Below are 20,000 nucleotides of genomic sequence, written 5' to 3'. Positions count from 1 at the left end.
TCCCTAGGGAGACACACAGAGATGATAACAATACCCTCTACCCCAAACATTACACTGTGTTATCCGATATCCTGGCCTGAGATAGAGAAAACAATAGACACACACACACACACACACACACAGAAAACACAGCACAGAGGATAGACACACACACTCACTCACACACACACACACACACACACAGAAAACACAGCATAGAGGATAGCCTGGCCTAGCTGCTGACGTCCAGAGCACAAGGTCAACACACTAGAGCACACTAGACACACACTGGCACCAAACACTTCACCATTTGGATAAGGGGATGCCCGGTAACCTCAGTTTCTACGGTCACTATCACATTGCTTCGGCTGAGATCATTATAAGCGACAGAGGAAAGAGAGAGAAAGAGAGGGATAGAAGAGAAGGACAGAAGATAAGAGAAGAAAAGAGAAGAGAATAGAGAGAGAGAATGAGAGAAGAGAAAGGGGAGAGAGAGACAAGAGAGAGAGAAGGGAGGAGAGAGAAGAGAAGAGAAGAGAGCAAAGAGAGAGAAGAGAGAGAAGAGAAGAGAGGAGAGGGGAGAGAGAGAGAAGAGAAGAGAAAGGGGGTGAGAAAGAGAAGAGAGAGAGAAAAGAGAGAAGGGGGGAAGAGAGAGAGAAGAGAGGAGAAGGGGGGAGAGAGAGAAGAGAAGAGAGAGAGAAGAGAGTAAGAGACTATACTATATGAAGAGAGTGAAATGCTGTGTTTCTGTAGAGCATGCACCTGATCAGGATACGCACAGCAGCAGGAGGAAACCAAGTCACAATTCAAACACTGCGGTCAATCAAGAGGAACCAGCAGGACGAGGAAATAACCACAATTTACAAATGTCACAGGTGTTTGTTTGTTTGTTTGTTTTGCAAACAGCCTTAACATGAACACACATAAAGAGGCCAAACACATTCAATCAGCTCATGGCGCAGCATGTGAGGAACTATTGAGGAAATACACGCCCAGTAATTATGCATCTGGGGAAACTGGAAAACCACAGACCATAATAATATCAACAACAGGAACTCTTTTGTTTGTATGGTGACAGTCCTAAAACTATTAGGAGATAAACATGCAATGTTCATTATACTGAGTAAGAGAAAGACGCAGGGTATGGTATCATTAAAAGGCAAACAAATAAAAGCAAATAGATCCGCTAACTAAATAACATACAACGAGAAGATAAATAATTACTAGAATATAATAACGAGGAGATAAATAATTTCTAGAATATCAAAGGGAAGCATCTATACCAAAAAAAAAAAAATAATCATAGAGAAAATGTAACTCAAGGAATCATCAATAACAATGTTAAAAAAGAATGTGTCGAATGATTGCATGTTCCGATGGAAATGTAAATAAAATCATAATAAAAAAACTAATGAGTCACAACTACAGGATGGTCATCAGAGGGAGACTGTGAGTAGGTTAAGACATGTGATAAAACGCTCGTTAAACAAGATCAAAGACAAGAACAAGATCCCTATGCCTACTGATAGACCTGGAACAGTCATAATATAATGATGATGATGATGCTTTGTGATAACGTGATTTAAATGTGTTATTTAATGATATGTAAATGTACAGAAAATAAACCTGCTACATGCAGGAGAAGAGAGAGAGAGAAGAGAAGAGAGGAGAGGGGGGAGAGAGAGAAAGAGAAGGGAGAAAATTAGCTGGGGAGCAGGCCACAGAGTGACTATAGACACAAGTATAACGCTGAATAAGTTAGCAGGCCACAGAGTGACTACAGACACAAGTATAACGCTGAATAAGTTAGCAGGCCACAGAGTGACTACAGACACAAGTATAACGCTGAATAAGTTAGCAGGCCACAGAGTGACTATCGACACAAGTATAACGCTGAATAAGTTAGCAGGCCACAGAGTGACTATCGACACAAGTATAACGCTGAATAAGTTAGCAGTCCATAGAGTGACTGGTGCTGCCGACTCAGTGAAGCAGACTGTGTTCAATCATTCACCATATTCCCAGACAAAGTCAAAACGAGTCCGACTACAAGCTGATGTTAAGCATGAGTGACTACAAGCAAGCAAGCAAGCAACGAGCAGAGGATAAGCATGCATGCAATCATTCAATGATCAATGATTTTGTGGGTGACTGCGGTCAACAAAAACTCCCAACTCACAGCCCTGTTCCATCCGACTCTTAGAAGTTTACTGTTAGGTGAAAATTCACCCGTGTTACCTCAGGACTCCGGAGTTGCATATAAGTATATTTATAGGCTAAGTCAAACTACAATTGCAATCGGGCTACCTCCAAGCACAAGGCTGAAAGTGAAGCAAGGATAAACACATCGCACAAGGTTTATATACAGAAGTTTAGTGTTCAGCAGGGATAACCACATGGTGGATTTCTGACTTCTGAGGCATGGATGGAAGTTTTGCACAATATTGGAAGAAGCACAGTTCGACCCTCCTTATCGCCTCTGGTCTAAACATGCTCTTGTCCGTATGCAGACTAAGTGGCACCTTATAATCTAAGTTACACACACACACCACAGAAACCCAGAAAAGTTCCTGCTTTCATAAGCACATGATTCATACAATGAATATTTTAATAGAAGGCACTTGATTCATATATTCTTAAGTCATTAACAGTGCTTAGAAATGATCTCCATCCTTTACCTTTGGTCTTACTTCTGGTATCAGTGGTCTCTGGGCTAAAGAATGCAAGAATGTGTTTTGCTGTGCTGGTTTTTATAGTCAGGTGAGAGTCAGCCTCAACACACCAAAGTGTTATTGGTGTCAAGGGTCAGAAGCTCTGAATGCATAACAGATGACTTGAGTCTCAAACAATGTCATCTTGCGCAAAATACAGATCGAAAAAACAAACAGACGGTTGGAGCATTTCAGGAAGCTTTCTCTGAAAGGTTTATAGGTGGGACAAAACGCCGGGGACGTATGAGAAAAGGTGACACACATGAGAAACACGAGAAAAGGTACGGTACGGTGAAACACCATACGGGCGGTCGCGCCAGCCACGGCACCGGACTTTTATTCACACATAAATATTTACGAGGAAGCTTCCGGAATGCTCCTACTGGTTTTTTTTGGCGCAGCATGACAGTGTTTGAGAGTTAAGTCATCCATTATGCATCTATTTTTGGGATTTTTTTTTGTTTGGGGGCTTTTTGGCCTTTATTCAATAGTTGTAGTGAAGAGTGGGACAGGAAACGAGAGGGAGAAGAGGTGGGGAGTGGACAGGAGAAATGACATCAGGCCAGAATCAAACCCGTGTCCTCCATGGGCATCAAGCCCAAATGCTACTGGTTGCGCCACAGTGCCCCCCCCCAATCCATTATGCATTTAGACCTTTTGAACCCAGAAACACTTGGGTGTGCGGAGGCTGCCTCTCACCCCGAGTGACCGTCTGAAAGACCAGCAGAGAGACACATGCATACCCATACACCATCGTGAGCAGCGCATCAAAAATGCAATGTGACGCACCACAAAAAAACTCAGCACTTATTCGGTTGTTTAATCCGACAGGAGTCGCCAAAAAGAGGAAGCAGAAGAGGACGGAGGAGAGCAGAAGCCGTCCGCACATCGCCACTGTCCCCGAGCAGACGCACACACACACGAGCGCGCACACACACACACACGAGCGCGCAAGCGCACACACGCGCACACACACACACACACACACACACACACACACACACACACACACACACACACACACACACACACACACACACACACACACACACACACACACACACACACACACACCGAGCAGACGGGGTGGGAGATTCCACATTTAGCCTTCATGCCAACTGGCCTGATTCTATTTCACTTCCCTGAATGCAGATGTGTGAATCACAGCCCAGAGGACGGTGCGGTGTGAAGCCAGACTGACATATCAGAAGCACACAGTGATAAACAACTAAAACCGAGACAAGGGAGACAGAGAAAAAGTAGCAGAGAAAGAGGGAGGGGGGGGGGGGGGGTGCAGTATCAGTGCCTCAGGCAAACTATGCTTAAGATAAGATATTCTTGGTTTGGTATTGCTAAAGGTGGTAGCACGACACGGGAGACAGAGAAAAGAAACAGAGAAAGAGAGGGGGGGGGGGGGGGGGCAGCATTACTGCCTCAAACAAACTATGCATGAGCATGGATATTCTTGGTGTGTGGTATTGCTGAAGGTGGTAGCGCCAGAGTCAGGAGCTTCCTGGCTGTTTCTGGGACAAGCCTTGGCATGGGAGTGCCACTCAAAACACCCTTGGCAAGGTCATCCTGTGCCTGTGTGTTCCTGGAAGAGTGTGTGCAACTCAGCATGTACAGCACGTACATGAGAGTGTGTGTGTGCGTGCCTCTGTGTGTGTGTCTGTGTGTGTGTGTGTGTGTGTGTGTGTGTGTGTGTGTGTGTGTGTGTGTGTGTGTGTGTGTGTGAGAGTGTGTGAGTGAGTGAGTGAGTGTGTGAGTGTGTGAGTGTGTGAGTGTGTGAGTGAGTGAGTGTGTGAGTGAGTGTGTGAGTGTGTGAGTGTGTGAGTGTGTGAGTGTGTGAGTGTGTGAGTGTGTGAATTAGAGCATGAGAGTGTGTGAGTGAGTGAGTGTGTGTGAGTGAGTGCGTGTGTGTGTTTGAGTGTGTGTGTGAGTGAGTGTGCGTTTGAGTGTGTGAGTGAGTGTTTGGCGGGGTTTCCTGGGAAAAGACCTCCAATTTGGCAAGGTCTCCCATGTGTGACCGTAACCATGGGAACCTGACATCTGATCTCGGTATCAGACGAGCTCACTTCCTGTGCTTACATCAAGGACTACTGAACGGATGGGTGTCACTGACCTGAAGTCAGGAGTACATGCACAGCTGTGAATGGTGACGGCAATATATAATAATACAAAATATTAATTCTAAAAAAATGTTTTTACTATGAACTGGTATTTAATGTTGTTATGTGCATTTTGTTGTGGTATACCTGTAGTGTTTTTTTTGTTGTTGTTGTTGTTGTTGATGTTGTAAATATTCCATTTTTGTTTACTTTTAATTCATTTAATGAATTTGTAAGTCGATTTGGACATGCTGTCTAAAAGCTGTCTGTCAAATTCCAGAATTATAACTAATATACTTAACGGAGTTAGATAAGCAGAAGCATCTTGACATAAGCATTAAGCATTATGACACATAAGCATTATGACACAAGCATTATGACATAATCATCATGACAGCTGATATCAAACTTCGGTTGAGCAGCAGGGTTGAAAAAAGCAAACTGCCACCCTTTGCCACTAGGGGCAACTGTAGTGAAAAGTCTACTCTGTAGAAAATCTGTGGAATCTTGACGACGACGTCTCTGTTCTCTGTGTTCCTTCCTATTCACATTACTCAAGACTCCAACTTCTATAGAAGCGTTGCTTTGAAACGGGACAACACAGCTGAGAGGCTGAATGAGGTGAACTGTGTAGAGGCTCCATGGAAACACTGATGCAATGCTGCTGAGGACAGATATTCACATCGGCTAATGAGGGAAAACAGAATCAAAAGGAAACCACTCTGAGGAACACTCTCACTCTCTAACTCTCTCACTCTCTCTCTCTGTCTAATTTGTGTGAGTGTGTGTGAGAGAGTGTGTGTGAGTGAGTGGGTGTGTGTGTGTGTTAGAGTGTGAGAGAGTGTGTGTGAGTGAGTGTGTGTGTGTGTGTTTGTGTGTGAGAGTTTGTGTGAGTGAGTGTGTGTGTGTGTGTTTGTGTGTGAGAGTTTGTGTGAGTGAGTGAGTGTGTGTGTGTGTGTGAGAGTGTGTGTGTGTGTGTGTGTGTGTGTGTGTGTGTGTGTGTGTGTGTGTGTGTGTGTGTGTGTGTGTGTGTGTGTGTGTGTGTGTGTGTGTGTGTGTGAGTGAGTGAGTGAGTGAGTGAGTGAGCGAGCGAGTGTGTGAGTGTGTGAGTGTGTAAGTGTGTGTGAGAGTTTGTGGAATGAGTGTGTGTGTGTGTGTGTGTGTGTGTGTGTGTGAGTGTGAGTGTGAGTGGGTGTGTGAGTGTGTGGGAGTGTGTGAGAGTGAGTGTGAGAGTTTGTGGAAGTGAGTGTGAGTGTGAGTGTGTGTGTGTGTGTGTGTGTGTGTGACCACACCAGACCCAGGCCATAACCACACACCTGGCCTCACTAGTTCTGAAAGATGGGTACTACTGTACAGTGTCTGGTCAATTCACTGGAAAAGACTGCAGGTGGGGTTGGTAGAGGCATATCAAAAAACATCACAAGCACACAGACAGACACACACACACACACACAACACACAACAACAAACAACACACACACTGAATCAGACTTTTTTTTGGTTCAAGACAGAGGTCAGCAGTTCCAGGAAAGTGTGTCGCAACAGGGGGTGACTCAGGCACGGGGAACAGAACAGTTGCTAGCAATGCAGACTCCATGGGATTGAGCAAGACAACACACACACACACACACACACACACACACACACACACACACACACACACACACACACACACACACACACACACACACACACACACACACACACACACACACACACACACACACACACACACACACCGCGTTCAATGTCAGTTCTATACTGTAAAACTTCAATTAATGTTAATAATATTTGTTTTTAATCACTGAATGAAGCCTGACATATTTGGGACAAGAATCGCAACCTTAAATTGCTTGCACAAAACTCTTGATCAGCACTCAGCATTTGTTTATTTTTGTCATTCATTTAAACCGCTATATGCAGCAAGCGCGACGATGCGGGAGAGAGAAAGAAAGAGTGCGTGTCTGCGAGCAAGAGGCCAAGGTCTGCGGTCTTCGCCATTAGTTAATATACTTATTTTTGTGGAGGTAATATGGTGTTAAATATGTTTAAACTTAAATAAATGACCTATACAAGTATTTATGGCTTGTTGTATTAATTTGTCCTGTTATTGACGTGCCTAATACGCAACCAGATATTCGAATGTTCAAATATATGTGTTTTTTTAAAGGGAATATTCAAACGTCATTTTTGAGCAATTTTGACAGCCCTACACAGACGAGACTATACAAGAGTAAATAGTCAATGGGCAAAAAATATCCATTCACCTATACCTTTTTTTATAAGTGTGGCGCACTTTTACACAACGAAAGTAACTTTTACACATGGTAAATCTGTACTACTGGACAGACACTCAACTTTGTCAAACTCAATCAATGACTCCAGTACACCAATCTGATTTACTCATTGCGCACAGAATCACTCTACAGACTCCGGCAAAGCAAGAAGCATATTTCTACAGAAAGGGGTGTGTGCAAACGTTTGAATACACTGCCCCCTAATCTGCTTGTGGTGGGGAGTATGACATAATTTAGCTTGCTAGCCAATAGCCAGCCCTTAAGGCTCAGTGTACAAACACGTGTTTTGATTTTAGAGTGCACACACAGAACAGAGATCTAGAGAACAGTTCAGAAAAAAATTCTGGATTTAACAAAAAGTGTTACGGAGGACTGCAAAGGCTCCAAATGGCTGCATGCTCTCATATGTGGCCCTGCACTGGGCCCGGTGGACGGACACACAGACACACACACACAGAGACACACACACAGAGACACACACACACACACACACACACACACACACACACACACACAGAGACACACACACACAGAGACACACACACACACACACACACACACACACACACGCACACACACACACACACACACACACACACACACACAGAGACACACACACACAGAGACACACACACACAGAGACACACACACACACACACACACACACACACACACACACACACAGAGACACACACACACAGAGACACACACACACACACACACACACACACACACACACACACACACACAGACACACACACACAGAGACACACACACACACACACACACACACACTCACACACACACACTGGCCTCATGACCAGGCAGATAACAGGCTCCGACTGACCTCTGGCTCCATGACTCCGGGCCGGCCTGGCCGGGTCTAATCCAATCACACGTAGGCTGACAGGCAGGACATGGTCGGGAACTAGACCTGATTTGAATCACGCTCAAATGGGACTGGCTTCAGCATTCCAAAGAAAACTGTGATATTAATTTATCAGGGAGAGAGAAAGAGAGAAAGACGGAAAGAGAGAGAGAGAGAGAGAGATAGAAGAGAGAGAGAGAGAGAGAGAGCGAAAGGACATGGGAGCAACAGAAAGATGGGAGCAGGGAGGGAGAGAGAGAAGAGGAAGGAGATAGAGAGAAGAGATAAAACGCGAGAAAGAGAAAGAGAGAGAAAGAGTGGTAGACAGAGAGAGACTGTGTATCCATGTGTCCATGTGTCTCTTTCTGCCTGTGTGGGTTGCCTGTAGTGTCTTTCCTTCATGCTGGGAGCTGGTTCCACAGACTTCTTGCAGTCTATCTTCCCGCCATTTTCACCGTCTGTCTGACAGTCAACCACACTTTCTTCTCATCACTCTCTCGCTCTCTTCCTTTCCAACCTCTCAATTTCACTGTCCTGCACAATCAGATCCTCTCTCTTCCTTTTCACTTTGGTTACACTCCCTCCATCTTTCCAACTCACTTCTCTTAACACTTCAGGAGGTAACGTCACAGGAACCGTGCGTTTAGAATTCATGTTCTGAAGAATATCTGGATTCATCCATTATAATGTGGAATTTTAGAAGCCAACCATCACTATGACAACTGTAACTAGAACAATATGACCCACACTGACCGATGATAAGGAAAAAATTCAAGTTTTAATATGCGCCTTTAAAGTTTGATGGATTCTGATTGGCTGTTAATGTTCTTATCGTTTACACAATTGCTGTGAAAGTGATTCCCTACAATATCATTCTGTGAGTGGTTATTGTTATAGTGTGCGTTGTGGACGTTGCCATTGTTATGAGCTGGAGCGGTATTTAAAACTAAGTTATCGTTATTCAGTTATTGTTCTTGTTATCGTTGCCAGTGGGGAATGGGCCTTTACTCCCTATCTTTGTCTCTTTCTCTCTGTCTTTCTCTCTCTCTCCCTCTCTCTCGTTCTTTCTCTCTCTCCCTCTCTCTCCCTCTCTCTTTATACTGGGGAATGGGCCTTTACTCCCTATCTTTGTCTCTTTCCTTCTGTCTTTCTCTCTCTCTCCCTCTCTCTCGTTCTTTCTCTATCTCTCTCTTTATACTACACCCCCCCCCCCCCCGTTCTCTGCAGTAGCCCAGGTTGGTAGTCATGCAGCCTAGTAATACCACAGACTGATGCAGTGGCAGTAGCAGAAGCTTGCGTCTGCACTACAGAGCACGCTCAAGCCACAGCAACCACAAGGGCACACCCCCCGGCTGCTACACACACACAGAATCTGGCACAGAGAGAGAGACTCACGCACACACACACACACAGAATCTGACAGAGAGAGAGAGACACACACACACACACACACACACACACACACACACACACACAATCTGACAAGAGAGAGAGAGGCAAACACACAGAATCTGACAGAGACAGACACACACACACATAATCTGACACACACACACACACACACACACAGGATTAAACCGTTGCTGGGTCTGGGTTGCAATGTCGACTGAGAATTCTGGGTCTACTGGATCTACTGAACCGACACGTCTCTTCATGGCTGTCTTTGTCTCGCGGTGCTTAAACAAGTGGAGCTGAGTGAGCAGAACGCATAGGTCTGGGTGATGCAAAGGTTCTTTAGGGTGTGGGTGGAGAAGTACCAAGAATGCATGGATGAGATAAAGAAGATAAAGGGTGCAGCAGAGGGCCCATAGCACCCACCACCTACCACACCCGAATACACACACACACACACAAACACACACCACCTGCCACACCCGTACACACACACACACACACACACACACACACACACACACACACACACACACATCACCTACCCCCACCCTTATACACAGACACACACACACACACACACACACACACACACACACAAACACACAAACACACAAACTCCTTTTTTTTTTTTTTTTTTACAATTACGAGATTTTGTTGATGTCAAACCAAATGTGGAAGACCCAACCCTCTATTCCAGAAACACACATCCCATGTAATGACTTTTTGAGAAACCTTAAAAGTGGGAAGGGGTGACAGAAAAAGAGAAGTGGAACTTCAAAATGGCATCAATGTAGGGGAAGGAGCACACACGCACACACACACACACACACACACACACACACACACACACGCACACACACACGCGCACACACACACACACACACACACACACACACAGGCAGACACACACACACACACACACACACACACACACACACACACACACACACACACACACACACAAACACACATCTGACATTCTCGCATCCATGTAAAGACCAGTGTGGCTGTAGTGAATGAATCCAACTCTACGTTCATCAAGTTTTACAGTGGCTGTTAAAAACCTCATTGAAATACCAGTCATAAAAACTACTTTAGTGTTTTAAAGTACAAACAAGCATACAGCTTAAGGCTGGACTGGACACATCAGGTACAGGGTGACCAGGCGTCCTGCTTTGCGTTGTACTGCACAGCATTTAGACCCTTGTGTCCTGCATCCCACACACTTAGACACTGGACTGAGATTACATTACTAGTTGCATGTTGGCTGCCCATCAATAAAGACATGTTACCTTGCAAAATGAATGTGCCTTTGGATGACAAACTCTTCTTCATATCGTTCATGTAGCAAAAGCTATAGCCTATATCTTTCTTGGCCTACCTGGTGGGCTGTTGAATCAACTAGAGTTCAAAGTATAGCCGAAAGGATCGAGTTAAATGGATATTATATCAAAGTTTTAGGTCACCTCTTGGCATTGGGAACATGACCCACATTGTCTCACACAACCTTGCCACTAGTCACACACTTGTTATGTTTGCATTTTGTCACCCTAATCAGCTACCCTGACAGCTCGTGTCCCTCCTTGGGTACCTAAATTGCCCTTGACTGGGGATAAGGCTGTTAGATTTCTTCTTTCATAACATTAGTATAGTCAAGCCAACGCGAGGACATTAAACTGAAATGTATAACGGACAGACATTCGGCCGTTGTAGTGGTAGTGTTAGAGACCAATGTGTCAAAAAGCAGTCAGGAGCTAGGTCTACTCGTGACCCTCTGACGCGATGGAATCACATTTCATTAATTTGCCTTCAGGGAAGAATGTCCTTACCTAGATTTTTTTAAAGCATCTTGATAACCCTGTTCTGTTTGAGAATGACAGAATACAGAATAACTCGTCACAGTTAAGGGCCGTGTTGTGGAGTTTTAGCTGTCTTACCTGGGCCGAAGTGGTCACCCTCGATCTGGGGCACGTCATCAGAGAAATCCAAGGTAGCACCGCTAATATCCACCATGTCATCGTCACTATTCCCGCTGTTGTAGTTGTCGTTGCAAAACCCCGAGTTTTCCATATCCTCTATGGGAAAACACAAACACGTCGTCAGATGTGCTCTACATATAAAGTGGACCTTTGACCACTGGTTCAATACAAATGGGCACGTTTCCAAACTATACTGTTGCAATACACAAATACCAAACAGCCCTGCTGTAAACTGCCCCAGTGACCCAAAACATTGACTTTCTGGAGACCTGCAAACTTTAAACCCGTCCAACAATGGATCTCACCTCTGCGGTAAACATCGTTGTATTTTCTGAATGAGACTAGGGTATGCAACATTTCAAAGTATGAACTAGTTACTAGCCGATGTCGCCGCTTCCTACAACTGTCTGGCCAAGCATCCTCATTTCAACTCCACAACCCACTAACCTACAGATGACAAAGCTATACGAGCCAATAAGAAAAACACAAAAGCACAATCGACTATTAATTTGCCCAATGGGGTCATTTTTAGCCTACCTACCGCCAAACAGCCAATGGCAAATCGATGTCGGGAACATACGATTACAAACAAGTTGTCATTTTGATAAACCCCTCTATGACTTTTGACAGTTGATGTCATTATCTAGGTGGCTATGCTACTACAGTAGCCCAATACCCTCTGTTTACTTGCCAAGCAAGTGGCTCTGCATGGATAAACAATTAAAATTGAAAGGCAAAGCTATCCTACAACCAAAACTTTATCTGGGTCAATTAGCTACAGTTAAACCAACTTCTTCTACAGCGAACAAAAGCGACCCTTTCTGAAATACTTCACAGTCGGCAAACTAGGTAGCTTAAATGCTTATGATTCAAACCAAGTTACACGAATAGTATACACCCATACCTTATCGGTGATGTCTACTAATACTTGAATTAGTAGCCTGGCCTGTCTTGTGACAAGGGTTTAAAATGCTGTAAGCTAGCCTGCTAGCTAGCTACGCTAGCTGGAGCACCGCGAAGAAAAAATATAATTTATATTCCGGTTATTATGCTAACTGAGACGAAAAACATGCGTCATTTCGAGTACGAGAACACGTCAGCCAGTTTCTCAGGAAGCCTTCTTACGTCCAGACCCCCGCGCCACCGATGACATTATCATTCATGTAAAATAAACAAACTGAGTTGGTTGGGTCCCAAGCGCCATAAATCCCTCTTCTGGAAAATGCTAGCGACACATATGTGGTCCCTTCTACAGTAGGAGCACTGCAGATACTGGCGCCAGCTCCGAGGTAGGCTCCACACTGCCGTCTAGTGGTGAGGAAGAGCGCAGAAATTCATATTCTGCGCAGCGAAAGTCTTCTCTGATGTCTGAGAAGAGTCTGTTTCTAGGTACCAGTGCCAGGGGCGGAGATCCCGGGGGGGACGGGGGGGACACGTCCCCCCCTCGCATAACGTTGTCCCCCCCAACAAAATTGAAAAAAAAAAAAAAAATGTTTTTTACATTGTCAGGTCACCAGAGTTGAGATGCGAACCCGGGTCGCTGGCGTGGTATTCTACGTTTAACCCAGTGTGCTATTGATTCTACAATTTCGAAATTTAAACAAATAAAACAATAAAACATTCGAGAATATGTCTACATTCATTGTTTCCATCAGGTCCGCTTCACCTGCTCTCTCTCACCTCCTCTCTCTCTCTCTCTCTCTCTCTGACAGCCGGTCAGTCATTTCCCTACTATCACTGGATAAAGGCATTTCCCATGAGGCTTTGCAACCATCCTACATTGATTTATGAACAAAAAAACGAATTAAATCGCTGGCCAATTTATATTTTTGGTCATGAAAGTTATGTAAAGTCTGAATAAAAAGAATTAAATCAAGGTAGGAGGCTAAGCAAAAATCAGTAGGCTGTATTAATGAAAGTGAGTTTATCTCACCATAAGTGAGATGTTTTGAGACAACAAGTGCTATATATATTGGTTGGACCTCATTGTTACACATTTGACTTCTTGGAGATTATCGCGGGAACTTGATCTGATTTTATTAGTTTTAACTCAATGGACGGCTCATGGACTCCACAGTCACTGCTGCGCAGGGCACTACAGAAGACGTTAATTTGCATGCAGCTGAATTCCTCCTTGAAGAGCCTTGGTATGCGTTTGAACTTTCATCATTATTTGTCTGTGAGTAGATGTTGGTTGTTAGGACATGTATTGCCGTTTAGAGAATTTAAAACTGACGTCGAATTTCTGTTTTGTCACTGTTATTAGAGAATTCGGTATTTAGCAGCTAAGTTATGCTAGCTCTCGTGACAGCAATTTTTTTCATGTCCCCCCCCCGGAATTACTCTCTGAAATGTTCCCATGTATTGTCCCCCCCTGCAATGAAATGGGATCTCCGCCCCTGGGTACCACCCCTGCTGGAAAGGAAGGTATGGAGGCAGATTTTACACTTTTACTACCTCATAGTCTGAGGATACTCCTGGAACTGTCTAATATGGCTAACACAGCATGGGAATGATACATCAGTCATTGTCAGTGGTGTGAAAGATGGAGTCTCAGTCTGGAATGGTGTGGAAGTTGTGAATAAGTGCGAACTAATTGCCACAGTTATGCTTTGATATCCCAAGACTAACATTTTTTTGTCACCCCCAAAATACTGGCATCACGTACACAAGCCATAGTATTTTTCCATACATTTCACAGAGAGCAATCACAACTGAGACACACACAAATCAGGCATTAGAAATGTGTTTTCAGTAGACTTCATCTCTTTTATTTGTTTTTGTTGCTCATCTTAAAGGTATCAGTAGGATAATGTGCTATATGCTAAGACTGGCTTCAGCAGTAACGGTGGGGACAATGACATTCTGACATTGGAAGGAAAACAGGGCAAACACCAAGATACACTTTATTTGAAGTAGTCTTGGGAACAAAACCTAATGCCTAGTTGATTTATTCATTTGTTAATTAGTTATTAATTACTGTACTTCCCACAAAACCTTTACTGACAGAAAGTGCATTGTACCTATGGTTACTTTAAAGGACTTAAGTCACTCAAGGGCCCTTTAGTGCAATCCCAAACCCTGGTACAATCATAAGTCACTCTATTTGACTGGACCCTTCCATGTGCAGGCCAATACGTCCACTAAATCGAATTCAGATTCGTCAGTTTTGCTTTAATCTTACAGACACAAAACAAGCAACCAGTAGTTCTGTGGCACAATCATGCTTTTTGATTCATTTTGTTACATCAAGCAAAGCTTAGTTTTTTCTCCCTGCAGGCATACACTGGGAGCAAAGGGAACTTATGGGCTGGAGTGATCACATACACACACACACACACACACACACACACACACACACACACACACACACACACACACACACACACACACACACACACACACACACACACATTGAACTCAGTTAAGGCAGTAGTCTTGAGAGAGGTCGTGAGGCAGAGAGGGTGTAGGAGAAGGCAGTGTCAGAGGACTTTGCTGTGAGAGAACGAGAGTTTCCACAAAGCGGACGACTACTTCAGGAACGGCGATACAACAGCCGACGTCATCAGTGAGAAGTAACAGACTAGCCAACAACAGAGGCACCATCGACAGAGGCAGGAGGATGAGTCATTTTGTTTACCGAGGGGACTGAATGCTGCAGCCCCTGTAACCAACACGGCACAAGCAAACAACCAAACAAATAATATGGTAAACACTCTACAGCCACCAAAACCACACCCACATGATGTCACAAGGTCACGAGAAAGGTTTCAGGATTTCAACCTTGCTGGGTCTGAAGTGTATGAGCTAAACTTTAATCACAACCAGAAAAATTAGCTTGAGATAGAATGTAACGGATGATAAAGCAGAAGTCAACCTTCCGGAACTCTCTCTCTCGTTACATAGTGTCTGCTTGTCTTTAGGTAACATCACAGTGTATACGTATGTCATGCCAACTACTGTAAAAGGCTACTGTGTGACTCACAGTTGTCTGATAAGGAAGACAGTCATGCTTGATCCCATCTTAATTATGATCGAGTTATCCCGGTGAACTTTTGGTCAAGAATCTGACCAGTGCTAAATTACAGAGGAAAGTTGCTGGTGATCGGACAAGGTTATCGAAACTGGTCATCGAGGAAAACTGGTCAAACAGGTTTGCACTAGTGGACACTCACACTCACACGCTTGCCCACATCTAATGCGCTGAACAGTATTGACGTTGAATAATCACACCTACTCCTACTAGGGTTTCAGGTTAAAAGATCGTGAAAATGTGTTACGAGTGAAGTTTGCTATGCTTGTAAACCAGCTACAGGAAAACAGTTGGGATTTTGCTACATTCACTCATCATCAACTACGCCAAAGAAACTGTTATACATAGATAAATGCGTCGTCATGGAGAGGACAATAACTATGAGTGGAAAGCTTTTTTCAGGCACAGGTTGTAATGCTAACGCTAACTCTATGCCCTTTCATGAGTGGTAGGAGGTTCATTTGGGTGGGGTGAGGTGAGTTAAGTGGGGGGGCGGGGGCGGGGGGGGGGGGGGGGGGGGGGGGGGGCATGAATTTAGTCATCGGGGGCAGGGATCTTCTCCATGTTAGGCTCCACCCCCCAGATCTCACGAGCGTATTGGGCGATGGTGCGGTCGCTGGAGAACTTGCCGCAGCCGGCGATGTTGAGCACCACTTTCTTGGTCCACTCTTTAGTGTTCTGATCAGGAGAAAGTTAAAAAAAAGCGAGAAGCATTCAATAACCAGCTACTGGTGATTTTGTTATTCCTAGTGAAGGTGATGTCTACATACACAACACGTTTACTACAATTACTTAATAGTTTGTGTGACTGTTTTGCTGTTATTTTGTCAGATGTCCTAGTAGCTAATAGGATAACAGTAGAGTTTTACCCTATAAAATACAATCTAATATTAAGAAAATATAATCCCTAAAAAGAACTTACCTTATACAAAGCACTAACTTTGTCCTGGCATTTGATGTAATCTTCGAAGTCAGCAAAGACCTTAAACCTTAAATAAATATACAACAAATAGGAGACTAAATCAGTAGAGGACAACATGAGAGTCTGTGTAGAGTCTGTGGAGTATGAGTAGAGTCTGAGTAGAGTCTGTGTAGAGTCTGTGGAGTATGAGTAGAGTCTGTGTAGAGTCTGTGGAGTATGTGTAGAGTCTGTGTAGAGTCTGTGTAGAGTCTGTGGAGTCTGTGTAGAGTCTGTGTAGAGTCTGTGGAGTATGAGTAGAGTCTGTGGAGTATGAGTAGAGTCTGTGTAGGTGGACAAGGCAGTCGCCTCAGGGAAGCCGAAGGGATAATTCTGAAGAGTCTTTAGAATCTTTAAGCACTGTGCAGGTTTAAAGTGGATAGGGTTGGTGTGTGTGTTATTAGACAGTGAGGTATTCACAGGGGGATGCACCGTATAAGAAAGCTAACCCTAGATCGTTTGATGTAGATACTGCATAATTACACAGTGAGATATTAAAGGTCGTTTGATGTAGATACTGCATAATTACACAGTGAGATATTAAAGGTTGTTTGATGTAGATACTGCATAATTACACAGTGAGATATTATAGATCGTTTGATGTAGATACTGCATAATTACACAGTGAGATATTAAAGGTCGTTTGATGTAGATACTGCATAATTACACAGTAAGATATTATAGATCGTTTGATGTAGATACTGCATAATTACACAGTGAGATATTAAAGGTTGTTTGATGTAGATACTGCATAATTACACAGTGAGATATTAAAGGTTGTTTGATGTAGATACTGCATAATTACACAGTAAGATATTATAGATTGTTTGATGTAGATACTGCATAATTACACAGTGAGATATTAAAGGTTGTTTGATGTAGATACTGCATAATTACACAGTGAGATATTAAAGGTCGTTTGATGTAGGTACAGTGATATAATAGATTGTTTAAAAAGGCAGATCCCGATCCTACCTGTCGTAGTTCATGAGCATGTTGACCAGGTCACTGAAGAGATCGGGTTCACCGGGGCAGAAGTGGCCCCCGGCTATCTGATCCATAGCCTGTTTCAGCTCAGGGAGGCGGTTGTAGTACTCACTTGCATTATATCTGGACGGTGAGAAAAAGGGTACATGGTAAATGGACTGCATTTATATACTGTGGTGCGTTTCTACTCATGGAGCACTCAAAGCGCTTTACTTGTTATTTCCTTAGACATCTACCCATTCACTCACCCACGGCAGAGGCTACTATCTAAGGTGGCATCTACCCATTTACACACCGATGGCAGAGGCTACTATCTAAGGTGCCAACCTGCACATCAGGAGCGTTTGTGGGTTCAGTGTCTTGCTCAAGGACACATTGACACCTGGTGAGGAGGAGCCAGGATCGAACAAATAACCTTCCAATTAAAGCCCAATTTATGGTTTTCCGTTTACAGAGACACGGAGAGCCCTCTCTGTCGTGGCAAACCCTCTCCGTGACCTGCAACTGTTAACCTTGTGGATAGTTGTATGCGAACATTAGATAGCTGGCTCAGACACACCGCAAATCCTCTCAGACGTATTTTTCAGTTACAATAACGGGGTTTTTACATTGCACAGTGTCTATATCTCGGTAACTTAAAAAAAATGTAACCAAAAAGTCAAGCAAACAACTTTTATGTACAAATACAACCACCTACAGAGTTTGGTTCGCCATCTTTTTTTTTCAAATTGCTTTGCAACACCCAAAACCGTCGGAGAACCATAAATGAAAATGAGTCCGTCGGGGCAGCTGCGAGACCACTGAGTAACAGGGTTGTAGTTGTAGAAGTATATTTCGGCCTTAAGGATGGGGAACTTAGTGATGAACGCACAACCCAGTACTGTGATGAGCATTACACATCCATTTGACCTCTGCTGTGGCTAAAACTACATTACTAAGCTTACCCCTATACTAAACACTCAACTATAAACACTCTCCCATCTCACCACTGTAGTGTAATAAACTACATATCCCATCTAACCACTGCACTATAAAGAAAAGATCTGTCAAAATCTGTCAATTATACACTACAACTACAACTCCCATCTCACCCCTGCACTATGAAAAAGAGAAATACAAACAACTACAACAAAACAACTACAAAAAAACTACAACTCCCAGCTCACCCCTTCTTATCCATGGCCTCCACATCCTCCACCCTCATGCCAAAGATGAAGAGGTTCTCCTCGCCCGCCTCCTCGGCCATCTCCACGTTGGCTCCGTCCATGGTGCCGATGGTGAGGGCGCCGTTCAGCATGAACTTCATGTTGCCTGTGCCCGACGCCTCCGTGCCCGCGGTGGAGATCTGCTCCGACAGGTCCGCGGCAGGGATGGCTGAGGGAGAGGACGAGAAATAGACGGATTGGTGGGGAGAGAGAGAGAGAGAAAGTACAGTATATAGGCAGTGGTGTAATGGTCCCTGGAGAAGTGGGTATACTTTTAATTTGTTTAAGCAGCCCATACAGCACAGGATAAACGCCCTGTTTTGAGAAGTGGGTATACGCAATGCTGACTGAAAAATAAGTGGGTATACTCCGTATACCTGCGTATACCCAGGACTACACCACTGTATATAGGTGTGTGTGAGAGGTAGAGAGATATGTGTGTGTCAGATTTAGAGAGGGAGAGAGAGAGAGAGAGGATATAGGTGTGAGTGTGAGAGAGAGATATGTATGTGTTTGTGAGAGAGAGAGAAAGAGAAAGAAGATGAGGATAAAATTCAGTGTTTGAATGGCAGGGATGAACAGCTGGAAATGTTCCAGTGAAATATGGAGTTGTGGATATACACACACACACACACACTCTGTGTTGCATCTCTTTGTACCTTTCTCAGCCAAAGTGACGCGGTAGTTCTCCAGGAAAATGACCTTGAGGCGGTCGCCAATCACAGGGTCGTGGTTGACCACCTCACCAATGGCGGTGATGAGGCGAATTATTTTCTTGGCGGTGTGATAACCTGGTGCAGCCTAAAAGGGGGGGGGGGGGGAGAGAGAGAGAGAGAGAGACAGAATCCATGAGTTGTAAGTCTTAAGTCTATTAGGTAAAAAAACACAACTGAAGAAATGGATCAGTGTCCCAAAAATGAGAAGGGAAAAAAGTACATACAACTTTTAAACTGGTGTGGCTAAAGTGTTAAGCTAACTAAATTGTTTACCTTTCCTCCAATCATGACTGTCCTTGGGGTCCAGACCTTGTTGGGCTCCTTCTTAATGCCTGATTAAAAAGGAAAGTGAGTCAGCTTTTTCAAACTGGCATGAATAAAAACTGTATTTCTTGATCCTTAACAGATTCTGTCCAGAGTCAGCTAGCACTGAACACAACAGAACAGGAGTGACACGAATGGCTGTACTGTGTGAGAATTACAGCACTGAATAGGAGTGGCACTGATGGTTGTAGAGGTTGAGAGTTATAGAAGTGAATAGGAGTGACACTGACGGTTGTAGAGGTGTGTGTGTAATAGAGAGAGGGAGAGAGAAGTGTGTGTGTGTAGGAGTGACACTGACGGTTGTAGAGGACGATGATGTGCAGGCAGTTAAGCAGCTGCCTCTTGTACTCGTGGATCCTCTTCACGTGCAGATCAAACATGGAGTTGGGGTTGATCTTCACCTTGTAGTGCTCCTCAAGGTGGACAGCGAACTTCATCTT

At 44.0% G+C, this 20,000-nt stretch overlaps 2 protein-coding genes across 2 annotated transcripts in view; both read right to left on the bottom strand.

Annotated features, from left to right (window-relative positions):
• clcn5b (chloride channel, voltage-sensitive 5b) overlaps positions 1–12,541 on the bottom strand; it is a 44,335-nt gene extending 31,794 nt beyond the window's left edge. Inside the window, 2 exon segments of the mRNA XM_080859961.1 lie at positions 11,296–11,433; positions 12,242–12,541. Coding sequence (XP_080716087.1) covers positions 11,296–11,428 — 133 coding nt within the window. The 5' untranslated portion in view covers positions 11,429–11,433; positions 12,242–12,541.
• Positions 12,542–15,900: 3,359 nt separating this feature from the next.
• The window catches only part of pygmb (phosphorylase, glycogen, muscle b), a 16,228-nt gene continuing 12,128 nt past the window's right edge, over positions 15,901–20,000 (bottom strand). Inside the window, exons 14-20 of the mRNA XM_080859960.1 lie at positions 19,859–20,000; positions 19,510–19,568; positions 19,180–19,321; positions 18,482–18,689; positions 17,304–17,438; positions 16,293–16,359; positions 15,901–16,048 (exon numbers count right to left, since the gene is read on the bottom strand). The exon at positions 19,859–20,000 is cut by the window's right edge and continues 6 nt beyond it. Of these exons, the coding sequence (XP_080716086.1) occupies positions 15,905–16,048; positions 16,293–16,359; positions 17,304–17,438; positions 18,482–18,689; positions 19,180–19,321; positions 19,510–19,568; positions 19,859–20,000 (897 nt within the window). The 3' untranslated portion in view covers positions 15,901–15,904. The remainder of the gene's footprint in view (positions 16,049–16,292; positions 16,360–17,303; positions 17,439–18,481; positions 18,690–19,179; positions 19,322–19,509; positions 19,569–19,858) is intronic.

The sequence above is a fragment of the Sprattus sprattus genome, assembly GCF_963457725.1.
Source record: "Sprattus sprattus genome assembly, chromosome: 21".
In the NCBI taxonomy this organism is placed as follows: domain Eukaryota; kingdom Metazoa; phylum Chordata; class Actinopteri; order Clupeiformes; family Clupeidae; genus Sprattus; species Sprattus sprattus.
The sequence above is the reverse complement of the archived record's forward strand: the minus strand, read 5'-3'. Positions and strand labels throughout refer to the sequence as shown.